The sequence below is a fragment of the Sminthopsis crassicaudata genome, chromosome 2 (assembly GCF_048593235.1).
Source record: "Sminthopsis crassicaudata isolate SCR6 chromosome 2, ASM4859323v1, whole genome shotgun sequence".
NCBI lineage: Eukaryota > Metazoa > Chordata > Mammalia > Dasyuromorphia > Dasyuridae > Sminthopsis > Sminthopsis crassicaudata.
The window spans coordinates 467844788-467869961 of NC_133618.1; the positions used below are offsets into that span (position 1 = coordinate 467844788).

At 33.7% G+C, this 25174-nt stretch overlaps 1 protein-coding gene across 7 annotated transcripts in view; it reads left to right on the top strand.

Moving 5' to 3' along the window:
- Positions 1–24696, top strand: part of GAPVD1 (GTPase activating protein and VPS9 domains 1) — an 83001-nt gene extending 58305 nt beyond the window's left edge. For all 7 annotated transcript variants that reach the window (XM_074293084.1, XM_074293090.1, XM_074293083.1 and 4 more), the window contains 9 exons: positions 3982–4104; positions 6052–6181; positions 9037–9146; positions 11483–11642; positions 13308–13495; positions 14907–15120; positions 16531–16603; positions 21337–21534; positions 24397–24696. In XM_074293084.1, coding sequence (XP_074149185.1) covers positions 3982–4104; positions 6052–6181; positions 9037–9146; positions 11483–11642; positions 13308–13495; positions 14907–15120; positions 16531–16603; positions 21337–21534; positions 24397–24537 — 1337 coding nt within the window. In that variant the 3' untranslated portion in view covers positions 24538–24696. The remainder of the gene's footprint in view (positions 1–3981; positions 4105–6051; positions 6182–9036; positions 9147–11482; positions 11643–13307; positions 13496–14906; positions 15121–16530; positions 16604–21336; positions 21535–24396) is intronic.
- The last annotated feature ends 478 nt before the right edge of the window (positions 24697–25174 follow it).

The window sequence follows — 25174 nt, forward strand, 5'->3', positions numbered from 1 at the left end:
ATTTATTATGAAATTTCTAAAACTGAACCTCTAGGCGCATTAACACAAATTATTATCTTTCAAAAAGACATTCCCTCTTGGGAGAACCCCTAGCAGATCTCAAGAATAAGGTCCACACCACATCTTTAGCCCAATATATTTAATTGACTTCCCTAGATTTTAGAACCCTAAATTTTTTTTTTTTTTTTTTAGTCAGTACCTTACCCTTAAAGTTATTCATACTTACTGTAATACCATTAAGTTAAACTGGAATTTCCATAATGGAATTTCAATCTAAGTAGCAGATAACACTAAGACTATGTACTTATGCTTTACTTAATTTGTATTGCATATGGGTTTACTATCTTATTGAGGACTCAGTATTTTCCTTTCTTTAGCAATCATACTTGATGTGATTATTATGAAACTTGGAGATAAGGGAAACTAAATTTGAGTGTGTATTAGTGTATATACTAATATGGTACAGGAATATCCCAGGTAATGTCCTAGCCAGTATCATCTAGCAGTGATGTCATTTGTATACTGGATGCAAATCCCATCACAATCTTGAGACACCTCTTTGTCAGTTCATGCAGCCAATCACCTGTGAAGTTGATTGTTCTTAAAAACTTTTCTTCCTCATCTCCTCCCCCATCAGTGTATTTCCCCAATGAGTTTTCTAAAAACTCTTTAGTGATGTTAGGCAGGCTGTACTTATATAATTAATTAACTAACCTGGAGTTTTGAAAGTTTTTAACTTATTCCAGTAGTAATAGAGAATTTGGGTAAATTTACATCTAACTTCAATTTTTTATTGTGTTAGATTATAAAGATTTTTTAATTAAAAATGGATAGTTTAAATTGGAAAAAAATGAACCTTGGGTACAAGTGGAATCCTATTTTAATGATTGCCATTTTAGTGACTAGACATCATGTCAATAGTTGCTTTGTTGATCAGAGTACAATTAGTTTTCTTAAATGAGAAATTCTGTAAGAGCTGTTTCCCAAGTCATAGTATTTATTCATCAGTTTATATAAAATTGCTCATAGTACCTATATTTAAATACTCATGTAATTATGTATAGTGACAAAATGTTAAGTGATTTTAAAAATTGTGTTGATGGCCTTTGTATTTAATTTTATTAATTCCAGATTTAAATTAGATGAGAGGAATAAAGAATATTCTGTGGCTCTTGGTGCCTAGGCTAGTAGGAAAATGAAGTATTATTGTGAGTTGCTTTGTGAAAATGAGTATCAGACTTGATAGTCAGGTAATTTACAAAGTAATACCAGGAAGCATAGAGTAGCAGAAATAGTATTTAGCTTGGGGTGAGAAAAATTGGACTTAAAGTCCTGTATTTCCTATTTTAGTAGCTCTGTGTCTTTGAACAAGCCACTTTCTTTCTGGCCTTAATTTTCACATGTATAAAATAAAGCAAGTTTTACTGGATAATTTCTAAGGTCCTTTTTAGCTCTAACCTTCTGTGATTCACAAAACCATACTAAAAGAGATCGGGTAAAGGAGTAAGCATTTATATAGCATCCACTATAAGCTACCTTTTTTTTTCCTTTTCTTTTTTTTTTTTTTTTTAAACAAATATTGTCTCATTTGATCCTTGCAACAATCCTCGGAGCAGGGTGTTATTATTATTCTTCTCATTTTACAGTTGAGGAAATTGAGGCAGAGGAAGGTGAAATGATTTGTTCTGGGGTCATATAAATAGTAAGTGGTTTAAGGTCAGATTAAAATTCTTGACTCTAGGCCCAGCACTCTAATCCATTGTACCATCAGCTGCTTCAGTGAACCCCAGCTTTAGGTGACTCTTTTCCAGGATTTACACATTTAGTATAGAGGCAAAGTTGGGATTTTAATAGTTTTCTTGGGATTTCAAATCCCATTTTTTAACACTAGCTCTTCCCAAAGTATCTCACTTGAGAGGGCTTATGCTTCATTTTTGTAATCTTCATCAGCATGTGAACCAAAAGCCAAGAAGTATTCTTTTTTAAAACGCAAAACATTTATCATCAAAGAATCATCAACACATTTTTGAAAGTGTTCAATTTTATTAGGAATTTATTTTAATATTGTACCTGCGAAATGTGGCCCCTCTTTGCTTTAGTAGACAATCTTACTGAATTACTCTGATCAAAAATGTTCTTTATCTGGTGATCAATGTAGAGCCTCTTTGCATTAGATGGGTTAATTGTCTAATAGAAAACTAGTTTATAACAAAATAGTTACCACTGGGCCTGTTCTCAAAGCCTTTTTCAGTTTTTCTGTTGGCTTTGTCTTTCCCTGATAGACATGTAGTGTGTCACTTGGCCTTTGCATCTTGACCTGAAAAGAGATTGTCTTCCTCTGGCATGGGCTTCTAGAATCTAAAAAGCTATAAATAAAAATAGGGCTTACATTTCTATATGAGGAAAATAGCTTCTTAACCATGAGAACAGTCCATAAATAAAATGAATGAAATGGAATGTTTCAGTAGGTAGTGATTTTGTCATGCCTAGAGGACTTCATGGGGAAGTTTGGGGGCCATTTGTTAAAGATGTTTGTAGGGAATTCATATTTAGGTGCAGAAAGAACTAAACAGGCTTTGAGGTTTGAGTCCCTTCCAATTCAGATTCTGTGAAATAGACAGAATTTTATCTTTTCCATCTACAGTACCAATAAATGTGTTTACTTTATTATAATTTTTAAAATTCCCAACTCTGTAGCATTGAGTTGTTATATATTTTTATTCTGAGTTTAATATCCTTCATCTAACTCCTCCAATGTTTAGTAAGTAGCCACTCTGCATTCTCAAGAATTATGCTAGCAGTACTCAAGCACTTTTACCAAGTTGGAAAGCCTTCAAGGGTAGCACCAGTATTAATGGGGATACAATCCTAGCTAGATGTGGATAGATTTGTTTAAAGTTTGGTTTCCCAGAAATTTTTATTTTTATTTTTATTTTTTGACTATGGCAATGTATTAAACCATCTGCTAAGGCATGGAAAGCTTGCAATCTATACTGGTAGAAAGTACCCATAAATTAAAATTATAAATCCTTTTAAATATTGAATGTAATATAATTATTCTGTTGTCCCTTTGAATTTGTTAAAATGGGATCCTACTTGTAAATTGATCTTTAAAGGTAACTACATTTCCCAGATCTCCCAGGATAATTGTATTTGTGGTCATTGGAGGTATATAGTCTCCCAGGGACTTGCGATACTTTTCTAGTAATTATCAGTTATTGAGTGACTCCTCCCTTTATTTTGACTATGAGCCTATTTTGGAATGGTTTATTTTGCTGGATAAGTGACCGCCCTCTTAGTAAGTAGAACTATAGTTTGATGATTATAAGATTCATATCAGGTGCAATTACAACTATCCTTAAGCATATGCAGCTGATCTTAGAATGTTTCAAGTAGTAGTAAGTGCACAATTATGCTGTACCCCAACAGCCACATGGTCTCAGTTTGTTGGAATGTGAGGCAGCCTTGTTCAGAAGTGGTGTGGAAGAGTAATTTATGAATAAAAGATGGAACTATTTTCTTTTCTTTAAAAAGAACTTAATTCTGAGGTCTGAACAGTTTACCTTTTTCCCCCTTCAGCCTGGAGATGTCTCTGAGTAAATGGAATCTACATAATAGAATTGCATTTGTGAAAGCTTTGTTTAATATGCACCTGCTAATCCAGTTGATTTGGGTGTGACTACTTAGGAACACATCTCACCCTCTTATGTCTTTACTGAACTTTCATTGTGTAGAATGCTGGCGATGATGAGATGTGGAGCTGCTCATCCCAATTTACTGCTTGAGCAAAGCTCTGATTATTAGAATTGGGGATGAGTAGGCAGCTGCATGGTGCCTCTTAACATTGAGATATGTGCTCTTTTTAAGATTTGCCTCCTAATTCGCCCTTGGGATTTTCTTGTTACTGGTATCGTACTAACTTCCAAAGCAGTGCGTATGGAAGTGAACCAATTCTTGTGCATGTTCTCCTTGGTTCCTCAGATGATCCTGCTCCCAGGCTCAGTGCACAGACCCAGGTTGCTGAGGATATCCTGGATAAATATAGGAATGCCATTAAACGAACTAGTCCTGGTGAAGGAGCTGTGGGGAACTATGAAGGTGCAGGTAAGATCTAGCCCTGGTCTATAGTCATCCCCGTCTAGTTTTCATTCTTCTAATAGACATTTCTCAGTCACTGAGGATTGGAGCAAAAAAATAACTTTAGAAGTTATGAAGTGGGTGCTGGTCTTGGAGATGAAAATTCAATTTGTGGCTTTACTGCTAACTTCCTTTGACCTCTAGACAAATCATTTAACCCATCAAAATGCCTTCATTATCTCACAGTTTCTTAGGGAAAAATGAAGGGGTTAGACTAAATGATTTCTGAGGTCATTCCAGCTTTGAACAGTGTATGTTCTAAGATGGCTTTGTGTTTTGTGTTTTTTTTATTCTTGTTCTTTAATATCCCTTTCAGTTGTAAGATTTAGTGATTGTGATTCTAAACATGATAAAAATTTTATACTGATTTTTACAATGATTTGTTGATGTAGGAAATGTTAGTTGTTTGGGCATTTTAGATAAGTGATTCCCACCCAAGGCCTATAGACTTTTGAGGAACTCTGGAGGCATAATAGAAATCTATATGCATTCCAAGCACTGTCAATTTATTTTTATTTGTCCCTAACAAAATAGTATTGTAAAGCATAATAAACAAATTATATAGATTGAATGTTTTGAATATGTAATCACAATTTAAAGTGTGTGGAGGTGGTTTTATGAATTCTAAAATACAAATTATTTAAAAGTGTTACTGGTTCATAATAGTCTATTATCACAATGGACTTTCTCAATAAATATGTACTAAGATAGTATAACCATTTTAATGGAGTGCCATGAAATTTTTGACATTTAAAAGTATTCATAGTAAAGGTTAGGGAACTACTGTTTAGAGAAGAGAAGAAATTATATTTTTATTTTCAAAATAGGAATTAACTCTTAGCTTTTAATTGAAAATTGAATTGATAGTTCCCCCTTTTCTCAAACTAGATATTTATGTGTCCAAATAGCCTTGTGAAAGTATGCAATTGATTTTTTAAATCTTTTTGGAGAAGATCTAAGGTCTCATAGAATCATGGTTTTAAAAGTTTATAAAGATCTTAGAGATTATTTAGCCCAACCCATTTGGTTAGCATGGGTTCTGTCTTATAACAAGGGTAGGTAATGCTACTTGTCTTACAACAAGCTCTGTTAAAACAATTTGCCTCATTTAGATTGAAATGTGTCAGTTGAATTTTAGGAATCTAGGAAAAATGAAAGGAATATGTCTTTATGTTGTCTGTAAATCTTTCCTTCTGATAAACACTGAGTGAGGAGATGTATTATAGAGAAGAGGACAATAGAGTCAAGAGTTCCAGAGTCTCAGTTCTGACAGTAATTACCTCTGTGACCCTTACACAAGTAAACCACTTAATCTCCATGGGGTCTTACTTTGCTCATCTCCAAATTGAATGGGTTATATTTGATGAGCCATAAGGCCTTTCATGGTGCAGTTAATTCTGTGATTCTTGAGCATTTTCTTAGTCATCTTCTACTTTATCATGTTGGTAGTTGTAATTTTGTAATGATATTTCTTCCACCTACTTACAGGGTCATCATGGCAATCAGATGAAAGACATGTCATGCAAAGTATTTGTAACTTTAAAGTGCTAGGAAGTGTCAATTATTAATACAGAATTTCAAAGCTTCATTAGTATTATTAATCTATCAAACAGTAATTAAGCAAATATATGTTAAGAACTTGTGCTAGGTTAGAGAGACAATTTAGGTAGGATATAGTCTGTCCTTGTAGACCTTAGTCCAGTAGAACTGAACTTAGTGATAGTTCCCAATCCTAAAATAAATTAGTTTTAGTATTTAAAGTTTTTCTTCTGTAATAGAGAAGTGCAATTTCCATATTGGTTTTCTCAAAGAAATGTGTTAACAATTCAAGACACAATTTCATTTGAAAACTTGACTCTTCAGCCTCTCCAAAACTAACAGGCTTGTGCTTTTGGGGGAATGGGTTTTATTTAGAAGTTATGGGGGATGGTGAAAGTGTACATGACTCTCCTCGGGATGAAGCCCTGCAGAATATCTCTGCGGATGATCTTCCGGATTCGGCCAGCCAGGCGGCACCCCCACAAGACTCCCCTTTCTCTTACAGGTATGTGGGCCTTGGCGGCCGCACTTGGCATTTCTGCCAGCCTTACAGTCACTTTGGCCATTTGTTTGCTCAATTACTGTAACAGTTGGTGCTGTGAGAAAGTTTCCATAATGTACATAGATTCAGCTCTCTTGATTAGTACATACATGCTCTAATAAGAGGGGTAGGTTATTTACACCAATAACTATGATACAAAAAAACCTCAGGATAATGGTGAATGTAACAAAATCCAACATCAAAAATCTTTAGTTGATTGATATGTTAAAGAAGAGGAAAAAATTGGGAGGAAGAATTGTTATTAGATAGCTAGGTAGTGCAGTGCATAGATCTCCAAGCCTAGAGTCAGAAAGAGCTGAATTCAAAGCTGGAGAAGTCAATTAACTTCTGTTTGCTTCACTTTTCTCAGCTGTAAAATGGAGATAATAGTTCCATCTCAGGATTATTGTAAGGAGCAGATGAGATAATAATTGTAAAGTGCTTGCCACATAGTAAATGCTACATAAATAATGTTGTATTTCTCATTGAGATAAAGTGATTTATCTTGCACAGACAGTAGATGAATGAGTTAAAAAGCATTTATTAAGGATCTACTGTATTCTAAACATTGTGTTAAGTGCTGGGAAAGAGACTGTTTAGCACACAGTAAGTGCTTAATTAATGTTTATTAAGTGAAATAGAAAATGTGAGGCAGTTTTTGCTTTTAAGGAGTTCACGTTCTTATTGTAGAAGACCATATATAGAAGAAGTTCAGTTACAAGACGCATGGAAAGACCCATAAGTCCTAATTGATTAGCAGTGAGATAGATGGTAAGGCCTGGTTTCCTTAGGATAGCTATTTTAACAAGTCAGATAGCAGTGTCCTGGAGGGTATAAATGTCAAGGCATATGGTTGAGGTTTAGAGGATCTTCCACTGCAATGGTAAGGCAGATAATAAGGTTTAGTAATCCTCTGAATCACTGGCAGCATTGTAATTCGTAACTTCCAGCTTATCCAACTAGTGTTAGTGAGGATGTTTCTATGATTTTTGCTTGAATATAGATCTTTTGATTCTAAATCCAATGTTTTTTCTATGATATATTGTAAAATATGAAGTTCTTTGTGACAATGCCAACTCTTCTCATGGAATGTGATTTTGGACTTTGTGAAGATGCATCATTTTTGTGCTGAGTTGGCTGATCAGAGCATTTTACAATTGCACTCAAGAAAGAGGAATATGCATCATTTATTTGAAGACTCCTTTCGAATTTTATTCATTCAGGCATATACATGCCTGATATGACAAAATGACAAGTATATTCTCTTGAGTATCTATTCAAGATAGAAGCCTGAACTTGCCAAGATTTCTCAATCTACCGATTGTTACCCTGGTGATTAATATGGAAAGCAATGATACTATCAAAAGAAACCTGGAATAAATTTCTAGAAACTGAAGGATTTGAGGGCACTCTATTTTTTCTCTCTTAATGATCATGATTTTGGAAGAAAAAGCTTTTGAAAAATAAATGGCTAGCTGTATAGTTATTGAAACAAAGATTTGATTTATCTTACCACCACATCAAAACATCCCAATTCTGCTCATTAGTTGAGAAGTTCCTTTAGTCAGAACTATCTTGGATGTTTTCACATTTATGATCTATTTCATGGAATCATAGACTTTGAGAATTAGGAGGAACCTACAGTAGTCATCTAGTCTAACTCATACACAGGAGAAATCTTTACTATAGTGATTATCCAGCCTCTGCTTGAAAACTTGTATGGAGAGGGTTCCCATCACCTGCCAAGACAGGTTATTCCACTTTTGGACAAATAATTGTTAGAAGTTTTTCTCTAATATACAAAGTTTTCTCCTTAATCTAAATTTGGGTTTTTTTGTTTGTTTGTTTGTTTGTTTGTTTGTTTGTTTGTTTTTGCAACCACCACTCATTGCTTCTAGTTCTGTCTTCTAGGACCCAACAGAACAAGTTTAATCCTTGTGTCAACATGACAAACCTTCAGAGGCTTGAAGCTGTCAGATACCTAAATAAAGCTATCATTTCTCACCTGGATCTTTTCTTTAGGCTAAACATGCCCAGTTCTTTCAGTCTATCCTCTTATGAAATACAGTTAAGACCCTTCACTGTCCTAGTAGCCCTTCTCTAGATACTTCCCAACTTAACAATGCCTTTCTTAAATCTTTTATACCAAGAACAGGTGCAGTACTCTATAGATGCTCTCTGATTAGGGTACATTAGGATTTATTATTCCTATTATCATTGTCTTTCTTAGTTGCTTCAGTCCTCAAAAAAAAAATTGGTTGCCATATCACATTATAAAGTCCACTAAAACTCCTTTTAATTTTTATTTTATTATTTTTATAGTTTTTTATTATTTTATTTTTATTCATGATAAATATTATTTAGCCATATCTTCTTCATTTTACTTTTGTGAAGCTGATTTTTTTGTATCCATGTGTAACACTATATTTGTTCCTATTAAATTACATCATATTAATTTCAGCCAAGAACTTTGGTCTCTCAGGTTCTTTTCAGAACTTTCCTATATCACCTAGTGTGTTTGCTTTACTTCATCTCCATATTGGTTAAGCAGGCTGTTTTTGCTTTTATCTAAATCTTTTTTTAACATCTAAATCTGAAGCCAAATTTATCTAAATCACCAACAAAAATGTTGAGTAGGAAAAGTCCATGCACAGGATCTTCACTGGAATAGGCCTCCTGCCATGTTGACCTTGAACATTATGTGCTCTTTGAATCTAGCTGCCCATCTCAGCTCTTTATTTCTGTAGTGGATTATAATAAAAAAAATCTCATGTTCCTGAATAACGAAACCAGTTTCCTGTATTTTTACTTCCTTCTAGGGATGCCAAAAAGAAACTGAGGCTTGCACTTTGCTCGGCAGATTCTGTTGCTTTCCCAGTGTTGACTCATTCAACGAGGAATGGTCTGCCAGACCATACAGACCCAGAAGGTAAAGTGCTGCTTGATCAATGGATAATGACATTGTGTTTTCCCCTGTATTAATACTTATGACAACATGATTTATGAACCATTCCTTCCAGTAAGGACCTACTCTGATGCCTCATGCTTAAGCAGAAGTGACCTTTAGTTCTTTAAGGTTAGTCAGTACAGTGTATAAATTCTTGTATGCTTTGAGTATGGTTCCTATAATAGGCTCTGTATTATCCAAAGAAAAGTTTAATGAAGTTCAGATGGTTCACCAGACTTTAGATTACTAGGGCAACTAGGTGGTGTAGTGAAGAGAGAACCGAGCCTGGAATCAGGAAGACCTAGAGTTCATATGTGAACTCAAGCACTTACTAGGTGTTTGATTCTGAGCAAGTTGCTTCAGTTTTCTTATCTGTAACTAATAAGCATTTGAATCGGAATTTGAGGGCAGGTCAAGCTAATTCACATAGTGTTTAGAATGCTGGGCATGAAATTAAAATCTGATTTCAAATCTTGATTCAGATGTTTATATAGCTGTAAACTTGAGTATATTGCAACCTTGAGTCTCTGTTTCCTCTTTTGTAAGATGAGGATGATGAGAATGAATAGCAACTACTTCTATTATGAAGCTCAAATGAGATAACATGTTAGGAGCTTTGCAAACTTTAAATTGATATGTAAATAATAGTGACAATTATACTATTATTATTGTTATTCATTATTATCTATAAAATGAGGATAATAAAAGTATCTGTCTCCCAGGGCTGGCATGTGGATCAAATAATAATTATTATAAAGTGCCTAGTAGCGTTCCTGGTAAAGAAGCGTTATATAAATGTTAGTTATTATTATTATTATTATTATTATTATTATTAGAGGGTAACTTTTTTGGTTACAATAACTCAAAAAAAAATGTAAGGAATTATTATCTGTGTTAAAATGGATGAGGGAATTCCCATGTGGATATAATCAAAATCTTTGAAGCATGGATAATTTATTATGTCAATACTTATATGTGTCAAGTACTAAAGGATGCAAAGATAAGAAATAATATATGATTTCCATTCTTCAGCAGCTTCCAGTCTAGTGAATGTGTCCAGAATATGATCACAGGGAAGGATAATCTCATATTTTTGTAAAAAAGCATTTTGTAAAAAGGTGGTGGAAAAGAAATGTTACCATAAATATCATTTCCAACTTATGAATAAGTTTTGTTCCAAAAGTAATTTGTAAATCAATGTATGGTTTGGTTTTTTTTCTGAGTAACAGTATATGATACACAGTGATTCTCTAACCCACAAAAATACAACTAACTTCTGTTTCTGAATTGTTTACTTTTAAAATGTTCAAGCATCTTAGATTTCATTGGTGTAATAATCTGTTAAAAAAGATGAAAGAGTCCTTCATGTCTTAGTAGATGACTTTTGTGAGTTTTTTGTGACTGAAAAATAATAAATGTACATTGACTGATTGAAAAGTTTCATCATCTAGTGACTAAAATTGATCATTATTAATTCTTTGTTCAGTCTGCTAGTTAGGTCCTCATATAACAGATATCCTCAGATAACAGATATAAATAACCCCATCATCTGACCTGTACCTTAAATGGGTTCTATGTTGGTAGAACCTGGTCTAGCTTGTGCTTCAATACTGTAGTCTTCAAGAGCCCAGTATTATTGTCATGTCATAATTTGAAGAAGATTTTAATCATGTGATTATACTATTTATGGATTGTATGAAAGGCAGTTATCTTTAAAAACCCTACTCTGATAGTGACTTTAGCTTTTGTTAAAGCTATGCCAATAGATTAGAAATAGCATTTATATAATAAAGTGGCATTTGTATAGTTTTTTTGTGGTTTGCAAAGCTCTTTACAAATATCTCATTTTAGTATAAGTATAGCCTTGGGAAGTAAGTGCTATTATTATTATTCCTATTTTACAAATAAGGAAACTAAGGGAGGTAAACCTTTGCCAAAGATCATACAGTTGATTATTTGAGATTAGATTTAAACTCAACTTTTCCTAACTCTAGATCCAGCACTACCTTTGAATCTGGGCTTGGCAATGAATCCTGTGTTTCTTGTCAGAGTCCCACTGCCAGTTAAGTACATAGAATTCTTTAATAGAGGATTTTAGCATAATGATGAAATTTTTTTGCCAATGTACCTCAATATAACTGAGGCATTGAGAAGGTGGTCTGGGAGACTGTGTATGCATTGTGGTAGAGCAGATGTGATATTGATCTGGGATTCCAAATACGATGACTGTGTTAGATATTGTTTTTTGCAAGTTCATGGAAATACATGGCAGTAGTGTAAATTGCTTTTTTTTTTTTTTTTTTTTTTTAAATTGTTAGACAATGAAATTGTATGCTTCTTAAAAGTTCAGATAGCTGAAGCAATTAATTTACAAGACAAGAATTTAATGGCTCAACTTCAAGAAACAATTCGCTGCGTGGGACGCTTTGATAATAGAACTTGTCGGAAACTGCTGGCATCTATTGCAGAAGACTACCGGTACTTTATCTACCTATTCAGTTTTGAAAGTCAATTTTCAGCTTCCTGTGAATGTAGTTTTTTTTTTTTTTCCCCCCTGTTGAATCTTTTAGAAATGAGTCGATGGTAGGATTTAGTTTTAGTATGGAAAGAATTGGTAGACCTGACTAGAGAAGAGAGATTGAGAAATGATGCTTTCATTAGCATTGTAGAGAGATCAGTTATAGAGAGATGTACTTGTTTTTGGCAGTAGCTAGTCTGACATATATATATTTCTTTAAGGCAGGGGTAGGGAGCCTTTTTTCTGTCAAGGGCCATTTGGATATTTATAACATCATTAGTGAGACATACAACCAAGTTATAAACTCAAGCAGTGGGAGGTTGTGGTTCCTAGCTTTTAGCTGATCATCACCTGCAGTTGCCTTATTAAATTATTTCACAGCCCTTATATGGCCCCTGCTTTAAAGTGATATTTTAGAGACAGCAACATTGCTAGAATAAATTGGCCATTTAGGGAAATTCTCCCTTTAATTTATTTAAATAATTTAATTTATTTAATATTTATAGGTGAATCTACTTTTGCTCAAAACAAAGGTTGTATTGTATTAGTTATAAAATCATTGAATTTGGAGACAGAAGAACTGAATTTGAATCATGGTTCCTAAACATATAAATAGAAGACTAGACAAGTCACTTTTCTAACTGAATGCCAAGTACCTCATTTTAAAATAGGCATGGATTGTGAAGGAAGTGCTTTTTTTGACCTGAAAACACTATAGAAATATGATTATTACAATCAGTAATGATAAAGGGTGTGAGGGCTTTGATCTGGAAAAGGCTTTGGCCAAAGGAACCCAGAACTGTGTTAACATGACTACTCTGTAATTCCTTTGAGCTCATGTAGATTGACTTTACTTTGTCTCCTTTTTTGCAGATTATGAGCCAGTCTCAAAGTGTTGTCTTTTCTTGTGATATTCTTCACTGTTATGCAAGTCAGCAAGGCTTGACCCAGAATTACATAATCTGCAGAAAGAGGATTGAACCGAGTCATATCTTAATTTCCTTTCTAGCTTGCTATATGACTTCGGGCAAGTTACTTTGCTCTCTCTCTTTAGTTTTTATCACCTCACAGAATGGTGAAATGTTAGACTCGTAGAAATTGTCTAGTCCAATCCCTTCATTTTGCAAATGGAGAAACTGAGCCAAAGTCACACAGCTAGCTGGTGACAGAGCTGCCTCAAATTCAAGTTTTGTGACTGATTTCTGATTTTGTAAATTAAAAGAATAATAGAATCTCAAGTTAGAACGGGACCTTGGGTATCATAAGCTAGTTCAATCCTTAGCTATATCGGGAATCTTCTATAGTCTCTTTGAAGATTTCTGATTATTAGAAACTTATTACCTTCTGATAAGCTCATTTTGCTTTTGGTCTGTTCTAATTGATAGGAATGTTTTCCTTATGAAAGCCCATCAGATATAAAGGCTGGACTTACCTCTCTCTCTCTCTCTAAGGCCCCTTCTAGCTTATCTCTGTGTATTGTTTTAAGAAGAGTGGTTGTTTTTTGGAGTATTGGTTTATGAACAAATGCCAAGAAAACAATTTCTTTATAAAGACACTTGGTCCTAAAAGAGGTTTTACTATGGTTGTCTGTATCTGGTGTTTTTCAAAGTATTTTTCTTGTTTAGGAAAAGGGCTCCATATATTGCTTATCTCACCCGTTGTCGCCAGGGGTTACAGACTACACAGGCTCATCTAGAAAGGCTGTTGCAGAGAGTTTTGCGAGACAAAGAGGTGGCTAACCGGTATTTTACCACAGTTTGTGTGAGATTATTGCTGGAGAGCAAAGAGAAGAAGATTCGGGAATTCATTCAAGGTAACTGGCTTTGGATTCAAATTTCAGTTTTTTGATTCTTTTTGCTGGCAGATTGCATGGAACCTGTGATTAGAGACAGGAGATCGAGGTTTCATATGCCAGTTTTGATGCTTCTAGCTCTGTGACTTGGGCATTATGCATACTCATTATCCATATTCTTAATTCAATGCAATAAAGATGTTTTAAGCATATAAATGCTATTTTTATTATTTAATATATTATTCAATATATAATAAATCTGATATAATAAAATAAAATCATCATAAAATAAATTATTTGATTTTTAATAAATTTAATTTAAATTAATGAATACTTTATCTAAAGAATAATAAATCTAATTAATTAAGTTAATGAGTGATTTTCTATTTGATGGGTATTATTAGTAACATCTTCACTGCCCTCAACGATGCTACTATTATTAACAACATCATCCCTGCCCATCATCTTTCAATAGAGGAGGTAGATACATAGAAATAAGTGTGGAAAAAAGGTTCAATGTTATAATGACCACATAATTTGAAGTGCTTTAGGAAAATCTGAGCATTGTCTTTGAAGGAAGGAAAAGATTGCAGTAGATGGTGATAAAGATGGAATCTCTGTCTTGCATGGGAAACATTTAAAAAATGTTTTTAATAACTTTTTATTTTGAAAATACATACAAAGATAGTTTTCAGCATTTACCCTTGTAAAAGCTTGTTCCAAATTTTCCTTCCTCCCTTCTCCTCACCCCTTTACCCTAGACAGCAATCAATCCAAGATAGGTTAAACGTGTGCAATTCTTTAAAACATATTTCCACATTTTTCATGTAACACAAGAAAAATCAGATCAAAAAGAAAAAAAAATGAGAGGAAAAAAAAAAAGGCAAGCAAACAACAACAAAAAAGGTGAAAATAACTATGTTGTGGTCCACATTCGTCCCCAAAGTTCTCTTTCTGGATGGAGATGGCTCTCTCCATCACAAGTCCATTGGGATTGGAATGAATCACCTCATTGTTAGCATGTGAAATATTGAAGGCAAAATGTAGGCAAGCAAGAGAGAACAGGAGGAGATAAGAGAAGAGCTAGTCTAGTCTGGCCAAAAATCTAGAATTAGAGAAGTTTAGATGGGTAGTTTAAGGGGCGGGAAGTTTAAGAAGTTGATAGTTTACCTATTAGGCATAAAATGCTATTGAAAATTTCTGAGCAAGAGAGTTTGTACCCTAGCATCCTTAAGTTTTTATATACTCGCCTTTTGTCCTGTTCTCACCACCTTCACTGTAATCATTTTTAAAATCAGGAGAATACAGAGACCTGGGACTACAACAGAGTTTGGTATCTTTTTTTAGCTGGCAGTTGGGATCATAGCCAGAGTTAGCTTTTTATTTTTCTCTCCTCCTTAAATTCTACTTTGTGGGTTGTTTTGCATTGAAGACTTTCAGAAGCTCACAGCAGCTGATGATAAGACAGCTCAGGTAGAAGATTTCCTGCAGTTTTTATATGGTGCCATGGCTCAGGATGTCATCTGGCAGAATGCTAGTGAGGAGCAGCTCCAAGATGCTCAAATGGCAATTGAGCGAAGTGTGATGAACCGAATTTTCAAGCTCGCCTTCTATCCTAACCAAGATGGAGACATTCTTCGTGACCAGTGAGTGCTAACATTGTTCTGGGCCTGTGTTTTGCTCGGCTGTCTAGAAAACGGCAAGATATCTTTCGAGAGTTGGGGAGGTAACAGTGGAGTGGTCATTGGTCACTAGGTCAGAACCTGTGAGTTTGAGTCTCACCCTCACTTTTTATTAGTCAATGTGACAATTCATTTTACCTTTTTGAGCCTCAGTTTCTTCATTTATAAATTGATTATAATACTTCCTACCATACCTGCTTCACAGACCTGTTGTGAGATTCTGACTTGCCAAAAGAGTGAGAGTAGTAATTATTATTATACCATCTAAATAAGACTCAAAAGCAGGGTAGCCAGCACTCAGTAATATTTATCCTGTCTTATAAAGCAAGACTTCTTTTGGGGGGGGAAAAAGGCATCTTATAATGCTTTTAAAAAATGTTTACGTTTCCCGTATTGCAGAATTGATCTGAAGATCATGTGCTATAATTTGTAGCCATAATTGTAATACAAGCCATCATTATTTATTTTTAGGGTACTTTTAAGTCTTTTAAAAAATTATCTTTTTACTGATTCTTTTGTTTTTGAACGTATTATATCTGAATATATTCCTTCCCCTTTCCTACTTAGTGAGCCATCCTTTGTAACAAGGATTAAAAGAGAAAGGAAAAAAATATAGTTCAGCAAAATTAGTTAACACATCAACCATGACTGACAATATGAACTACATTCTCTGGAGTGGAAAAAAGGGAGGTGCACTTTTTCAGCTTTTTTTCTAGGACCAAGCTTGTTTATCATTTCTGCAAACTATTTATTTTTGAGGTTTTCTTCATTTTATATTGTTTTCATTTGCATTTATTGTTTTCCTATTTCTGCTTACTTCACTGTCAGTTTGTATATCTTATGTTTTCTGTATTCTTCATGTTTGTCATATGTAATATTTCTTAGTATTTAAATATGTGCCTCAATTTATTCCATTCCCCAGTTAATAGAATCCTACTTGGTTTCCAGTTTTTTTAATATCATAAAAGGTGACATTATAAATATTTTTATGAATATAAAAATGTAAAACCTTTCTGTCTTTCATTTTCTGAGAGGTAGAGTTACATGCCTAGTAGAGAATGGGAATCTCTTGGTCAAAGCATATTTTTCTTTTTTAGCATAATTTTAAACTGCTTTCCAAAAGAATTGGGTCATTAGCATCAATTCTATATCATATTATTGACGATGATATTGTTATTTATAGTAATGATAATATTGGGTCCACCTATAACTCTGAGCAGTTTGTATATTTGACTTCTATCTTGAATTTAAATAAATTTTGAAAGATAAAATTTGAAAGCGACTGATGTTATTTTAATCCATATCTACAGACAGGATGTGTACAAACCTAAAGAAATGAATGACAGCTATTGAAATATTTTTTGTTGTTTTTAGGGTTCTTCATGAACATATCCAGAGATTGTCCAAAGTAGTGACTGCAAATCATAAAGCACTTCAGATACCTGAGGTAATATAATATAACAAACTTTATCCAGAATAATTGGGCAGTGGTAAAAGTTACTTGCTAATTTTAATTTACCAATTTTCAAATAATTAATATTGTAAGATCTATATCATATTTATAATATAATTTTAAAAATTACTCATTAGGTTTCACAACTATTATCCCTTAAAGTGGTTGCTTTGAGCACCAGATACCATCAAATAATACCTTTGATATAGAAAAACAGTGGTCTGGTGGAAAAAGTTGCAGTCAGAAAACTTAATCCTGCTAGGTGGCACAGTGAATAGAACACTAGCCCTAAAGTCAGGAGGACCTGAGTCCAAATCTGGTCTCAGGCACTTAATACTTCCTACCTGTGTGACCCTAGGCAAGTCACTTAACCCCAATTGCCTTAGTCAAAAACAAACAAACAAAAAACTCAGTCCTGATTTTGGTACCAGTTAACTTGGAACAAGTTATAAAACCTCTTAGAGTCCATTTCTTCATCTGTAAAATGGGATAAATACCTTACAGTGTTTAAACTTGCAAGGTAGTTCTAAGGTTGCTGATATTATATGGGAGAGCTTTTTCTTTTGTTGTTTGTCATTTATCTTTATCATAAAATAATTCCAGATATATGTTTTGGTTTTATAGATATTAAGAACTAAATAAGACATTAAAATAAAAAAACACAGAATATCCTGCCTAAAAAGAGACTTTGCAACATGAAACATTTAATATTAGAACTAGAGGAATCTTAAAACATAGAATAATTTCAGATTTGGGAAGGGATATTGAAATAATATGGATTAAAAAGCTGGATTAAATTTTTTTAAGAGTACTTTAAGGCTTTAAAAATTATCAGTAAAAACTGATATCTTTTGTTTTTGAATATATTGTATCTGAATATTCCTCCCTTACTTAAGAGAGAACACTTATATGTCTGTGATTTAGTAACTTATATCAGCAGTTTGTTTCAATATATTTTGATTCTTTCTCTTCTCCAAAATGGGATTATTTCCAGTCTGATAGTATAAGAAACTTAGTAACTTGGAGGTCTCAGTTCCCTAGGCTCAGAACCTTCTATATTTTTATGATTTATCGATCCATATCTCCACTGAAGTCTTCGTTTTTACCTCTCATGACTTGTTGGTAATCTCAGGCTCTCAAATATTGTATTATTAGCAGGCCTTGATGGCTAGAAAAGCTTTAAGGATTGGTATCAGGAATTGATATAAGGGTTTCAGGACCAGTCTAAGTGTGGAGAGCTACCAGAATTTAGCCATCAAGGGATTTTCTTTTTTTTTTTTCTTTCTTTTTGTCCATAGCACCCTTTGTAACCACCCCTAAGACATGGAAGATTTCTAAGTAGTGTTACTGGGGGTACTATTCTTGCTGACTAAAATCATGAATCTTGAAGTAATGAATTATAGCTCTGTGAATATTTTTAAAAGTTTAGTGCATTCTTCCCTTGCTTAAGAGCTCCAGAAATTCACTCTCACTTACAATAAAAATGCATATTCTTCTCCTTGGTCTTTAAAGTCCTTTATAACCTAGTGCCCCCCTACTTTTCTACACTTCTTGCAGATTACTCCTTTTTGTGTCCTAATACTACTATCCTCCCACTCTTACCCTTTCATTATTCCTTCTACATCCTTAGTCCATTTTGAATTTTTTGTGCTTTCATATAGACTGTCCTCTAGGCCTGGAATTTACCCTCTTCTCACAACAACTTGTTGAAATCTCCAGCTTCCTTCAAAATTCTACTCAGGAACCACCTTCATGAGTCCTTTCCTAATCCACTCAGTTTATAATTATCTCTGCTCTAAAATTATATTCATTTTTTCTCTACCCCTTTCTTTCTCTCTCTTTCCCCTCCCCCCCTTTTTTAAATGAAATATTAGTTTCTTTAAGTGAAGACTATTTTGATTGTTTTTATAGTCCTAATACATATGACAGTCCCCACTTAGTAGGGACTTAAATTATCATTTATTGGAAAAAGAAAAAGAAGCAAGTGATTGTAGTTTTGTCCTGTGACCTGTTTAGACCAAAACTGAAGTGATAAGAGAGAGGACTAAGGACTTAGCAAGTATTTAAAGATTTGTTTAGCTTGAGAGAGCAGCTCAGTGGTGTAGTAGATAGAGAACGCTGGGCTGGAATAAGGAAAACTTGAATTCAAATGTAGCCTCAGATACTTAATAGCTCTATAACCTTGGGCAAGACTCTTAACCCTGTTTGCCTCACTTTGCTCATTTGTCAAATGATTTGCAGGACGAAATGACAAACTACCCCTGTGTTTTTGTCAAGAAAACTCCAAATTGAGTTATGAAGAGTTATAAGTGAATTAGCTTGGAATAGGATAAACTTATGAACACAACTGCCATATTTATGAATTATATGTGGAAGAGTTATTAAATTTATTTTGTTTGATTCCAATTCCATGGGGCATAAATAGGAACAATTGTGAAGAATTTTATAGAGGCAGATTTTAATTAAAAGTAATGAAAACTTTCCCCAAATTAGAATTATCCTAGAATGGAATGGATTGTTATGAAAGAGAATGCATCTTATTAGAAATCTTTAAGCAAAGGCTGGCCAACCATCACTGAGGGATATTGTAGTTTTCAGTATTCACTTTTGTAAGGTTTTGAGTTCCAAATTTTTTCTCCTTCCTTTTCTTCCCTTTCCCCCTTCATCCTTCTCTTCCTTCCTCCCTTTCTCTTCCCCCAAATAGCAAGCAATCTGATATAGATTATATATGTACAATAATTTTAAACATATTTCCATATTAGTCATATTGTAAAAGATAAATCAAAACAAAAGAAAAAAACTACAAAAAAGGGGAAACTAGTTCTTTCTTGGATGCAAATGACAAATTTTTATTTTTATTTTTTTTGCCCATTTATTTGTTTCTCTCTCTCTCTCTCTTTTTAAATAATTTTTTTATTTTTCCACATACATGGCAAAGATAATGGGGGTTTTTTTTGTTGTTGTTGTTGGGTTTTTTTTGCTGAGGCAATTGGGGGTAAGTGACTTGCCCAGGGTCACACAGCTAGGAAGTATTAAGTGTCTGAGACCAGATTTGAACTCAGGTTCTCCTGCCTCAGGGTTGGTGCTCTATCCACTGCACCAACTAGCTGCCCCCAAAGATAGTTTTCAACATTCACTCTTACAAAACCAAATTTTTCTCCCTCTCTCTCAAATTCCTCTCATAGACATAATCAATCCAACATAGTTTATTGGGTTTTTTTGTTTGTTTTTAGTGTGGCCGTTGGAGTTAAGTAACTAAACTAGGCATCTGTTTTTTCGAGAATGTAAAATAGATCTTTCCTGCATTCAAAAAAATTAAAAATAAACAAAAAAATCTATGGGAGCTAATAAAATAAAAACAGAAAGAATACAGCCATTCCACAATTGATAAATGGTCATATGAAGAAATAGTTTTCAGATAGAGAAATTAAAGTCATTTTTAGTTATTCTGAATTCTTATAAATTTGAGTCAATTTTTAAATATATTTTAGAAATGAGCCTTTATCAGAAATACTGGATATAAAAATGTAAACAAAATTATCCATTTTGCATTTCTTAATGTTTTCTAGTTCTTCTTTGGTCACAAACTATCCCTTGTTTAACTAATTTGTTTGTAGTATCACCCTTTCTGTCTAAATCATGAACCCATTTTGACCTTATCTTGGTATAAGATGTTAGGTGTTGGTCAGTGCCTAGTTTCTGCCATACTATTTTTCAGTTTTCCTTGCAGTTTTTCTGCAATTTTTGTCAAATAGTGAATTTGTTCAATTTTGTTAAATAGTGAAACTCCAGAAGCTGAAGTTTTTGGGTTTATCAAATACTAGGTTACTCTAGTTAGTAACTTTTGTGTCAGGTGAACCTAATCTATTCCACCGATTTCAGTACTCTTTATTTCTTAGCTAGCACCAAATGGTTTTGATGACTGGAACTTTATAATATAGTTTTAGATCTGGCATAGTTAGGCCACTATCATTTACATTTTTTTTCATTAATGAAACACAGATTCTTACAAAAATGAATGTCAAAAACTATATATTTGGAAAAAATAAAATACTATTGAGAAAAAAAATAAAATCAGATTATAAAAACAGATGCTACATTTTTGCACAAGTGAGTCTTTTTCCCTTTTTTATGATCTCTTTGGGATACAAATCCAGTAGTGTCACTGTTGGATCAAAGGATTTTTGTTTTTCTACAGTTTTATAGCTCTTTGGGCATAGTTCCAAATTGCTCTCCAGAATGGCTGAATCAGTTCACAGTTCCAGCAACAATACATTAATGTACCAATTTTCTCACATTCTTATTGTCTTTCCTTTCTTTCATCTTAGTCAGTCAGATAGATGTGAGGTGGTACCTCAAAGTTGTCTTAATTTGTATTTATCTAATCAGTAATGATTTAGAGCATTTTTTTCATATGACTATAGATGACTTTGGTTATAGAATGAATTCTTACTTCAGGAAAGGACTAGATATATTTTAGATCATCTTTGAAGTTTCTTTCAAATCTGAAATTCTGTCACCTGGTATGATTTTAAAGCTAATTTTCATAGAAATGTTTTTACAAAGAAAGCACATCTCCTTTGCTCTGGCAATTAAATTTTTTTTTCTTCTGTACTTGTTAAGAGTTACTGATGTGAAAATGGCATTTGTACACTATAGTCTTCCATTGTGTTTTGCTGGTGGTGGGTCTTTTTTAGGCTAATGTATGAATCTCTTCTCCCCTTTAGGTCTATCTTCGGGAGGCACCATGGCCATCTGCACAATCTGAAATCCGCACAATAAGTGCTTATAAGACTCCCAGGGACAAAGTACAGTGTATCCTGAGAATGTGCTCCACAATTATGAACTTGCTAAGTCTGGCCAATGAAGATTCAGTCCCTGGAGCAGATGATTTTGTTCCTGTTTTGGTGTTTGTTTTGATAAAGGTGAGTTAGCTACTTATATTTTTCCATAAATTTATGGTATCATTGATGAGATTGATTATTTTACTGATGCAGATCATAGCCTCTTCTTGCCTTCTTTTGTGGTAGGAATTTTGTCCATATCTTTCTGTAAGTCTTACTTTGATAAGCCACTTAATGCCATATACACTTTCCTTTGTTTCTTTTCGTATTTTGAGGATACATGTGCAGCAGCATTAAGCTGCCTTTTTTTCTTGCACTCTCACTACATAATTAGCTTGAATCATTTTATGGTTTTTGTGTCATTGATAATCTCTTTTATGATAAAGGCCACTCAATTATCACTGTTAAATAGAATAATAACATAGTGAGTATGTTAAGCTATAGAAGTTGGGTAATAGGAAGGTTACAAATGAAGATAAAATTTGCTCTTTACAAAGCACCATGTACTTTGACAATCTCATTGGATTGTCATTCAATTTATATGTTGCTAGTAAAAAAAAAAAATTAGCCCACATTCACAAGTTTCAGGTTCCAATTTGCTTTCAAAGACATTTTGCCTCTTGTTCACAGGGACAGAGTCCCTAATTATACAGAAGTTAAATGACAAGACCTTTCAGGGGGGGGAAAAAAGGATGGGAAGTCTAGATTCCTGACTAAACATTCTTTCTTTCTAAAACAGTGTCAGAATCTATGACATGGATAAACATCTAATTCTTATTTTATATTTTGATGCCTTTGGTAATTCACATACCTAATATTCTTTTGTACAATTTGCCACACATTATATTGAATATATTAGATGAATATATTAGATCTCTCATCTTAGGAATGTAATTATTTGTTACTTTAAACTCTAGGGCATAGATAATCATAATGTTTGCTGTCACTTTGATTTTTACATTTTAGAATGTTTATGTTGGTGTATTTATTTTTTAGAAAGAATCATTTGGTATTTAGATTTCAGTGGTAGTATTTGTACATGCTGTGGTAATGTATAAACTATATGATTTATTCTTTGTTCTGTTTGCTTAACACTAGAAGGACCAGAATTTAAGAGGCTTTATTTGCAAGGCAGTTTGGGTTAAGTAACTTGCCCAGTTTCACTCAATTAGTAAATGTTCCATATCTGAGGCTGGATTAGTACTGAGGAGCTCTTGATTTTAGGGCCTGTGCTCTATCCACTGTGCCATCTAGCTGCACCCAGGCTCCTTCATAAAAATGAGTAGTAATCTAAATGTTTAGCTTGGAGTGAAAAGCCTTTCTTTCCTAATAGTTTATTATCCAATTTTTGCTTAGCTTAGTTTTAGTGTCCCACAACTTCTGTGGTACCTTGTCTCTATCCATAATTTACTGGGGAAGAGGGAAGGCTAAAGTGTACTTTTTTTCTTTTATGAACCTAAACTACATGAGAAGGAAGAATTAGAGGATAATTCATTCATTGGTCTGAACACAGAAAAGTGAGCTTAGCTCATTGTTGGGCCTAGGAAAAGAATCCTTTTTTTAGGGTACATAGATGCATAACTGCCAGTGAGATAAGCTGAAGCCACCTAATTTTGGAAAGGAGATAAGAAGAGCCCAAAATGTTAGAGATAAAAAGGGACTTTGAAAAGTATTTCTATTATATAATTCCCAAGTAATCATCTAATTTTTGCTTGACCACTTTTAATGAGGAGAAATATATTTAAGTGGCTCATTCTATTTAGTGTTAAGAAGCTTTTCATCAACCCCAAATTTTCCTTTTTACAACTTTTACAACTTCACCTATTTCCCTAAAGACAACATCTCTTCCTTCTTTTGCAGTAAAGCCTTTCATTTACTTAAAAACATCTGTGTTATCCCTAAATTCTCTTTCCACCAGACTCAATCTTATAATTTCCTTCAGTAGATTTTTGTAAGGTGCAATCACAAAACCCTTTACTATTGTGATTGTCTTCCTCCTGAAACTTTACCAGTGAACTTCCTAAAGTTCACTTTACCTTAATACTGAACTCCCTCTGTTCTCTTATTTGGGCAGAATAGAAAAACCTCCTTAGTTCTTTGCTAGTTGCTGTTCCTCTTAATGGAGGATAAGGCCCTATTAGCTTTTTTTGATTTTTGGCCAGTGACATAAGTTTAATATCGCTCATAGAGCTTGTAATCCACTAACATCCCCAGATTGTCTTAAAAAATGAATCTTTCATTCCTGTCATCTTTGCAACATGGGAATTTTTGGGGAGGGCAGGGAGCAGATTTAACTCTCCTGTGTAACAGAGAAAAAGTCCAGCAGAAATACTTAGTAAAGTGACCTCTTATGACATCTTCCTTGTCATTTTTAGTTGACCTCTCTAGGCACACCTGTCTCTTCTTCTACTTCTGAAGTTGTTTTTTTAAACCATGTGGAAAACTATTTTTAACAGAGAGGAAAAAATCCATCTGGATTTTGTTTATGAAGTAACAATAACAATAAGTTAATAATTTTAATAATACCTAATTGTATATAACTCTTATTATATGCTCAACATTATGCTGTGCACTTGACAAATATCTTATTTAGTCCACATGAGAAGCCTGGGAGGTAGGTTTTGTTCTTTTCTCCATTTTACAGATGAGGAAATTCAAGCAGTCCTAAGTAACTTGCTTAAGGTCACACAACTAGTAAGTGTCTGAGGTCAGATTTGAACTTGAGTTGTCCACATTTCTGGTTTGGCACCTATTTACTGTACCACTTGATTACTTGAATAGAAAGAAAAAGAAAAACAACCATGGGGGGGGTGTCTTTGGCTTGGGTATATTTAGCCTTCTTGACAAAATAATTGTGGGGAGAAGCATGTCATAATTCTTTAAGTGCTAAAGACCTATTGGTTTAATCTTTAGATTAATTTGTATTTGTTGTTTTTCCTCCAGGCAAACCCACCCTGTTTACTGTCTACCGTTCAGTACATCAGTAGCTTTTATGCTAACTGTCTATCTGGAGAAGAATCATATTGGTGGATGCAATTCACAGCAGCAGTTGAATTCATTAAAACCATTGATGACCGGAAGTGACCTACTCTGAAGCCTGCTTTGGCAGGCAGACTGTTAAGGAGAGCAGAATTTCTTAAATAATATTCACCAGCTGCTTAGCAGGCTGAAAATTGTCCTTGTATATTGTACAGAGTTCAGGCATTTTCAACCAGATCTTTACTAAACAGATTAATGAGATAACTAGCAGGTTTTCTTTCTTTGTTTTCCCCCCACTATTCCCATTTCTGGGTTGCATATTTTATTTTCCCCATTCTAAGTAGAGCTGCAAAAAGGGACCACATTTTTCAGGTATTTTGGAATATAAAAACCTCTTGGGAAAATTCCTAGGTCATCATTCATGAATAGCTATTCTTTCCTTTTCATAAAAAAAAAAAAAAAAAAAAAAAAAAAAAGGACCAGGTCACCTCTTTTAAGATATCTAGTATTGACAAGAAAACACCCTCTGAACTTGAAGGTTTATAATATTTGAAACATTAGTGGCATTATATCTAAGTCTGTATACCTAAATTGAGAAGCTGAGAAGGACATGTAAATATAAATATTTATATTTGTTGTACTATGGACATCTTCTGACTTTCATAAACAAGGAACTTCTGTGTCTTGACAGTAGGTTATGTCATTACCCTGTTGTGATATGGTTTCCTCAAAGGAACCTAAG